The sequence below is a fragment of the Chaetura pelagica genome, unplaced genomic scaffold (genome assembly GCF_000747805.2).
Source record: "Chaetura pelagica isolate M959 unplaced genomic scaffold, ChaPel_1.0 scaffold344, whole genome shotgun sequence".
Taxonomy (NCBI): domain Eukaryota; kingdom Metazoa; phylum Chordata; class Aves; order Apodiformes; family Apodidae; genus Chaetura; species Chaetura pelagica.
This window is the reverse complement of record NW_009953098.1, coordinates 10,757,377-10,766,041: the sequence shown is the minus strand read 5'-3', so window position 1 is coordinate 10,766,041 and position 8,665 is coordinate 10,757,377. Positions and strand designations below refer to the sequence as shown.

General features: G+C 42.8%; 1 protein-coding gene across 1 annotated transcript in view; it reads right to left on the bottom strand.

Moving 5' to 3' along the window:
• Nucleotides 1-4,003: 4,003 nt before the first annotated feature.
• Nucleotides 4,004-8,665, bottom strand: part of LOC104388397 (inner centromere protein-like) — a 20,456-nt gene continuing 15,794 nt past the window's right edge. The window contains 4 exon segments of the mRNA XM_009997259.1: nt 4,004-4,059; nt 7,052-7,854; nt 7,968-8,242; nt 8,244-8,376. Of these exon segments, the coding sequence (XP_009995561.1) occupies nt 4,004-4,059; nt 7,052-7,854; nt 7,968-8,242; nt 8,244-8,376 (1,267 nt within the window).

Genomic DNA, 8,665 nt, shown 5'->3' with positions numbered 1-8,665 from the left:
CTTGGACCTGTTTAGACTGAAATTTAATTGTGGAATCTAAATTTTATATAGATTCCTTCACTTATACAGAAAACCTTAATATCACGTACTTTTTGCATCTTAGTGATGAGCTCTTTATAATCTTTTTGCCCATCAACCAAGAAGTTTTCACTACCTTTCTCCAATTTCTCTGCCTCATTCAAAAAGTCTTATTTCATGGGAAGATTCATCTATTCCAGGAAATCAGCTTTTTGATTATTTGATGGATCCCAGAATCTGATATCTTGCAAAGATCACATTTCTCAAGAAAACGCTGCACCTTGTGAAGGAAAGATTAAATGGTAATTTAATGGCAAGGTATTGCCTGTAGCCTTCTGTCTGCTTTGCCAAAGCCTCTCTGCAATGTCAGTTATGTTTTAGTGCACGATTCTAGGGGGAAATTATCTTACTGTTTGCACCGATATAATGCCTGAAGTACCTGAGTCAGAAAATGGCATTGAATTCCAAGCTTTCCTTGAGGTTTTGCCTGTTCTCTCTGCCACAGCCAGTACAGGGAACTGACTGCACTGTGAACAGGTTTGTGTTGGCGTTAAGCTCTCTTGAGAACATTTTCTGGTAGAAAGGAATAGGAATATTTAAAACGTACATGGGAGCCTCTTCAAAATGCTTTGCAGCTGTAGTTTGACAATATTACACAGACTGAAATGTTTGCTTATCAGAAAAGCTGAAATGTTTAAAGAACATTGATCTACATTTCTTGTCAGTTTACTGTCTCCATTGGCACAACATTTGGAAGGATTCTGATTTTATGAAATGGGAAGTGCCTCAGACTTGCATCTGCAGCGAATACTCTGTTACCTCTTCTTGGGCTTTGGAACAATAACTTCTTCCCACCTAAACACTTACAGAATGTGAAACATATGATAGATCTGTGCAAGTTGTTCCTATTTTCCACCTTATGTTATAATGGCAACTGCTGCCAATCGGCAAAATAAGGAAGTTTGGAAACAGCAAATTCCTGTGAATGCCACAGGCTTCCTTAATTTCCTTGAAGTAAGTGCAGGCACTGTTCAGTTGTTGACATTTTTCAAAGCTGAGATAGTTGTCAGTGTTACTGGCTCAAGATGTTTTAATTGCTTGTAGCAACTTTGTGTTTTCTTTATTGAGCTCTGCCAGGTCACATGCCTCATTTTCTGGCGCTTATCCAACCCTGTCCAGAAGTTATAAAGAAGGAGTCAGATGGAAAATTTCTATCAGAATGATGTTTTGGGTGTTCGGGTTTTTTTAAAGTGAAAGAAACATTCTTGTGATATTTTGCAGCCAGTTGAATCACTGAGCAAAGCCACAATAAGCAACAGAGTAGAATGTTAAGTTATGTATGTCTCAACAGCTGACTTTCTGTGAGAATCAGTACTGAACTGAATGTAGACACAGACATTTAGTCCTTTTCTATGGTTTCTTTGTATAACTTAATGTTACCATTTAAGATCATTGCTTCCTTTAATGCTGTGACACTGCAGTCTTGTTTGATCTCATTTGTGAGTGTCTTGTTGCAGAATAACCATGGTAATCTTACAGTAGTGAATGCTTAAGAAACTGATGAGGAAGCAATAATGCAATTGTTCCTAATTTTATTACAATAACTCTCCATAATCTGCAAAAAACACTGGCTGTTTCTTCCTGCTTCTCAGTAGAGATTTAAAAGCTAAGTGAGCTGCCATGTTACTTAAGACTTCATTATTTTTTACAAAGTATACTCCAGAGCATTTGCTAGAACATTATGAAGTATTATCATAAATGATTAAGCTGAACCATAATTGTCAAAATATGTGAAAAAAGCACATCTGGCAAGCCTGGTTTTTCACTCCCTAATTCATGACTCAGTAATTCACAATGGATCCTTCTGACAGTGCAAATAAGTAAGACTCTGTTGCAGGGTAGGTCTGTGGTTCCTCGGCTTCCTCTAACACTGCAGGCACTGCTTGCTCAGCCTACTCTATGGAAGCAGGGACCTGAGTTAGAAAAGTGTGACTGATGGAATTGGGGAAGCAGGCATGTAGACAAGCACAAAGCTTGTTGATAATCAAATCCAGTCTCATTCAGCCAGGCTTATGTAATAATATTTGTATATTGATTAGCATAACTCGTGGGGTTTTTTTGCACCTGCTGTTTCTATTCCTTTTTCCCATCTTGCTTATTAGGTAGTTACACTGTAATTTCCAGCCTAAACGTGTGTATGGCCAATTTATATCATTTGTTCCTGTGCCAACATCAACCGTTTGGTGAAATGGTTCTTTTTCCTTGCTGCTGGTTAGTTCTAGGATGGCAGAGAGCGGAAAACAGATAAAATTCTTCTCACCTTTCATTTTTCAAGGTTACGCAAAGATAGAGTCTCTTATTTTAAAATACATTTTAAATCTCTCAGGCATACTCGTAGTGCAGATTGAATTTCTTTTCCTTGGGTGCAATTGTACATGTTATTCCAGATGAGGCCTCACTAGTACTGTTAAATACCTCTCCTGATTTAACCTTTCACAACTCTATTGTACTACAGGCTTGTGATCATTTTGTGATTAGACAAATTTTTTTCTTGCATGTTTCCAAATAATGTAGTGTTACTGTAAACCTCCTACAGAAAGATTTTAATAATATGGCTACCAAAGAAAATATTTCATATAGATATTCTGTGGCAAGATTCTACAAGGAGGATGGCTGAAATGGGAGATTCCTAGTTCTCATTTGTGCTGAGTCTCTGAAACACTGTAATCACTCCCAGGGGAAATTTGCCTACCACAATTTTCCTTTCTCTTTCTATGAAGTTTATGGAAAGTTTTTTGGCAGAATTTTCCCTTATGATATTTAGCATTAAGATCTTTAGCTGTATCCATGCCTGACCGTGGGGGTCTTTAATGACCTGACAATTGTTATATTATGTTTCTCTAAAGTGATTCTGATCACAGAAGGTTCTGTGCTTTCCTGTTTTTTTCCTATTTCTTCACAGTATTGTTACATAGGGTCACTCTGCTACCATTTTGTGTTTGCTGATTCTTGTGATACACTTAACAATTGCTGTTCTTCCATGTGGTGGATATCTCTGTTTCATGTTCTTTCTTGAGGCTGTCCTCATCTGGCTGACCAAGATCCTTGTTTTAACATACTAATTTTTTTTTATATATTTTTTTTTTTGCTGGTTCTTTCCTGGTTAACACCAGTTAGGTCCTCAGCTACATTGACCCAGATCAACTTTATTGTCTTAGTATCTCTTCTGCTGTTCCTTTACTTGTCAACCTCTTCCATCCCTTTTCACTTTTAAAAAGAAAGTTCAAAGCAGGATACATTTTTCCTGATTACAGATCTCCTTATTTTGGTTTTCTGCACAGTTCCACTGGCAATGTGGCGGTTGGTTAGTATTTGTAAAGCATTTTGTAAACCTTAAGAGTGTATAAATGTGGTTGTTCCATTTGAATAACTTTTGCTAGATAGAAGCAGAAGCTGGATATAACTACTTGACTCCTTAGGGGGTGGAACAAAATTATGTACTGTATATGCTAAGGTTCACCTCTTCACCTTTCAAAGACTGTATGAGATAGTACTGAAGAGGTGTGGTTGAAAGAGTCACGAAGTTGCCTTATGGAATCTGCATCCTCAACAACATTTTTGCTAAGGTGAGCTATATTGCTGCATCTGTTGATATGATCCCCTGCTTTAACTGTAGGATACGAGGTGAACATACTTGGGTTTTCTCAGTCTCTCTGGAGGGGACACAGCTGAGAAATCTCACACCACATGAAGCTGTCATCACTGCTCTGCCTAGAGAGCCTGTGCTCGAGCTCCCAGCCCAATCTAACAATACACGAGTGTGTGTTGCTAAGCAGTACAGTTAGGCATGTTACGTACAGAGGGGGGCAGTGGGGATTCAGCAGCAAGCTTAAATTATCATTTTTGAGCAACTGAATAAAAACTTGGCCTGGAAAGAATTGAGTATTTGAAGACTTCAAATAACTCTTTTTTTTACCTTTTGTGTTCATTGTTGATACTGTGAGGTGGTGGAGCTGTCCAGGAGCCTCTCTTTAGGCCAGGCTGTCAAGATTAATGAAATAATTCAGACAGACATTAAGGAGTCTTTACTCATCTGATGTACTGGGTTTGCAGGTCCCAGCTCTGGGGTTGTACAGGAATATTTCAGAGACTGGAAGCTGGCTTGCAGGACAGAAATATGTGGGAGAGGAAGGTGCAGGAGGGAAAGTAAAGTGGATAAAGTAACAGCTGTGTGAAAGCAGTCATACAAGGTCGGACAAAAGTTCTGCATTGTTCAGTAGCCAGCAGCTGCCAAATAACAGATACCTACAAAAAAACCCCAACTTGCTGAGTAAGTATTTCATAGTTTCTGTATCTCTGAATTTTTTTTTTTTCAAATTTTTGGGTTGGCACACAGTATATTTGTGTTTAATAACTCTTGGTGGATTTTTCTTCATAAATGTCACTTTTAAGCCTTGCACGTTGTTCTATGTTAGTAAATTGCTCCATTTTTGTAGAAATACCTAAGTTCATAAATTCCCATGTTCTTAACACATTTTTATTGTTCCTTTATTTTCTTCTTATTATCCTTTTTCTGCTGGAAAAGCAGAAAAAAATCTCTAGAAAAACTTTTTAAAACAGAAAATGTTATCTTTTAAAAAAACCTTTTTAATGAAAAAGGAAATGTCATCTATTTCTAATATGGGGGATCTATATCTCAGTGTGTACCATCTCTGCAGAGGAATCACATGTGTTCCATTGCAGATGTGGAACAATCAAGGAGGAGTTCCAGGTACTTAGGTCCTTCAGGTTATTAGAAGCTGCTGATCATCAGAAGGAAACCAAAACACTGTATATCATGAGTACTAGAGAGGGAAGAAGCTGTGTAGCTGTACTGTAGGTGGGACAGTAATTAGCAGGCCAGAAGGGTTAAGATCAGGAGGCACAGGATCAGGGGCTGATGAAAACAGAGCCTGGCAACAAATGGAAAGAGGAGTAGATGAAGATGTGGGTTGGAGGAGAGGGAAAGGTGTTGGAATAAGAGGTGAGGACCTGGAGGAAAGCTAAAGGATTTCTAGGGTCTAGAGGTCAGCTCAATGAAAGCAAAAGAGGACCTATTAGCTAAAGTGTATAACAAAGAAAGGAAAAGTAACACAGAAGACAGCAAGAAGGGAATGGACTTAAGGTCAGAAGCTGAGTGAAAAAGATGGGTAAATGGAAGCTGGATGGAATAGTAATCAGAAAGAGTCCTACAAAAACTGAAATTGTGTGTGCTTTTGGCTGTGTTGAGGGTCTCTGGAAATTTGTTTCTTTGTATGTTTGATATCTTTAGTGAGAAAAATCAATTGGGTATTTCTCATTTTGAAACTGTTTCTATATTTACTGTGCCTGCTCGTGAAGAGCAGGTCTGTGGAAATTCTAACTAGTTTTGCACTTCTGAGGGAAGGCTGTGGCACTGCTGTAGTTTAAGGTTTGGATATCACTGGTTAATAAAGGTCTGTCAGTCTATTTAAGAGCCTGCAGACCACGTACAGAAATGTATGAAGACCTCAGAAATTATTTATGGCCCATTTACAACATAAATAGCTAAGCTGTCAACTATGATTGTAAAGCTCTTCGTCTACTTCTGCGCCGTGCTTTTCATTTAATCTGGCTTTGTTCAGCTAAACAATTCATAATTAAAATCGGAAATGATGGAAACTTAGAAATAAACCAATCCTGTTGTCACCATTTGACTCAGGTCCGACAACAATGCTCTCGATCCCCTCCCCCCCCACCCACATAGGGAAGGAGAGAGAGAAAAAGAGAGAGACTTGGCTGGATTGAAAACTAAACTACACAGCTTTAATTAAACACTAATGAATGATACAAGAAAATATATACAATTATATACAGATATATTCAGGTATGGGCAAAAGCCTCTCGCCTCCCCCCACCCCAGCAACTCTCACAGCACTTCCCTGAACTGGGAAGAGTCCCAAGGAATCCCGGAGCTGCTGCTGGAAAAGAGCAGAGAGATGAGAGTCAGGAGATCTCGAGCCTAAGGGTCGACGGTGATGGATGAACAGAGTCCTCCCCGGATGCCGGCCATGGATGGAAGAGAGGGGAGAAGAAAGAGGAAGGAAGTTGTCTTCTGTGATCTCTGACCTTCCTTTGAGCTTACGTAGATATATGGAATGGAATATCTTTGGCCAGTTTTGCTGTCTGTCTAACTCAGCCTCCTACGGGGGGGTCACAGATCTCCCCATAGTGTCTGAGCCGGCAGAGTGAAGGTGCGACCTTGAAGCCTCAGTAGTTAGAAAAACATTCCACTGTCTTATCAACCTAGCAGAACACACTGTTGCTAGTTACAAGAAAGCTTACTGAAGGAAAAAAAAATCAGTAAAAAGAAAAATTGGCTTCATCCTGGCTCAAACCAGGACATTCCACCCCTATTCCATACCATATATTACATACAGGATCTATACCTTACCAGCTGTCAAATTAAGGATTCTCTCCCAAAGTCAGATTACCTTGAGGTACATATTGTACTTCACCATCTTCCATCATTACACACCAGGTATGTCCAGGTCCCTGAGCAAAAGCAATACCCCTGACAGGTTTACCTTTGCCTGAAGCAGGATAGACCCAAACACTTTTACCCAGCAGGTTTCTTTCACATATCACAGGGACTTTATCCCCATCTGCAGTATGCAGAAGGTCTGACTGGGCAGGACCAGCCCGATTGATGGATCCCCTGGTATTAACTAGCCAGGTGGCCTTTCCCAAATTCTTGTCCCAGTTTTCGAAAGTTCCATCACCCATTGCCTTCAGGGTAGCCTTCAACAAACCATTGTACCTTTCATCTTTCCCTGAGGCTTGTGCATAGTATGGGATATGGTAGATCCACTCAATACCATGCTCTTTAGCCCAGTCAGTGACAAGACTGTTTTTGAAATGAGTCCCATTGTCTGACTCAATTCTCTTTGGAGTACCATGTCTCCACAAAATTTGCTTCTCAAGACCCAGGATAGTATTCCTGGCTGTGGCATGAGGCACAGGATATGTCTCCAACCATCCTGGTTGTTGACTGGTGCAACCTTCTTCTTGGAAGAACCGTCTCCTGGCCTTGTTCTGTTCAGTAGCTCTTGCACACGTAACTGGAGAATATCAGTGGGTTTCTGCATCTCCTCGTTCTTCTGTAAGTTGGTTTCGTTGCTGCCCGGATCCTGCGGCTGCTCGTTTCTGCCAGCGGTTTGGGAGCGAAGGGACATTTGTGGACTTTGGGGATTCAACTTGGAGGGGGTACAAGGCCCAGGAGGAGGCCCAGTTTTCAGAACTGTTTCTTCCTCCTCTGGCACCTCTCCAGAGCTAGAGGCTTCCACACAACTGGAGGACACAGATGACTTCCTAGCTGCCCTACTGGTCACAGATCTCCGGAGCATGCTTTCCCTCTTGGTGACAAGGGAGCATTTCTCCAGCAGGGAGGTTCTGCGAGTCAGGGAAGTTCTGCCCATCAGGCTCCTGCGCACGGAGCGGCGGCTCAGCCTGGAGCCTGTCAGAGTCGCAGGGGGGTCCCTTAGGTGCTGGGGAGGCTCCTTACCAGCCCCCTCTGGTACCTGAGCAGGGTCACCTGCTTCCTCCAGCCCAGACTCTTCACTTATAATGAAAGTGGCATTTGCTGCCTGGGCTGCCTTCAGTCCAGCCTCGCCTTCTCCCGCGTCCTCTGCCCTGGGGGTGTCAGGGACCGTCAGCCCAGAGGCTGCAGGTGCAGCTGGAGATTTAGCCACACTGCTTTCCTGGGGAGGGCTTGAGGGGGTGGTCATGGAGAGCTCCTCTGCTGGTTTGGAGGTGCTCTTCTGGAGGTGCAGCTCAGCACTAATGCAATCACCAACAGTGATTCCTACGAGGGAACCTGCCTTTCCCCTTGCTGGGCAGCAAGAGCCTTGGGAAGGAGCTCTGAGCTCTTAGCAGAGGTTGCAGCCTGTGACCTTGTCACAGGTCGAGGAGGAGAGACCTGTTTAATCTCAGGTATCATGAGTTCCAGATTTGCTTTATTCTGGACTCTCTGAGAACGCTGCAAGTATGCTCTTGTGGAGGGTCTCAGTCTGAGGCTGCTCTTCCTCCTCCTGGATAACCGCTTCCTGCCGGGCTGCGGGCTCTCCTCCTGCAGGACGGACAGCCGCTTCCTCCGCTGCCGGTTCTTCTGCGACGGCGCCTTGGGCATCAGCTCCGGCTCCTCGCTGTTGCTGCTGCTGAACATGCGGGGCCGCCTCCTCGCCGATCTCCGCCAGCCATACCAGGTGCGTGTCGTCCACCTGCCGCAGGTACTGGGCCAGCCGCCGGTCGCACTCGGTGGGCACCAGCTCCAGCCCCGCCAGCTCCAGAAACCAACAGTCCCTAAAAAGGTTTGAGTGTCCTTTTTAGTTGATGGTGGGGCCATATCTGTTACTTTGTTAATCACATCCATTGGGATCTGGTGACGACCATCTTGCCACTTGATTCCCAGGAACTGGATCTCTTGCAAAGGTCCCTTGACTTTGCTCCTTTTCATAGCAAAACCAGCATCCAGAAGAATTTGGATGATCTTTTTACCTTTCTCAAACACTTCTTCTGATGTGTCACCCCACACAATGATGTCATCAATGTACTGCAGGTGTTCTGGAGCTCCACCCTTCTCCAGTGCAGC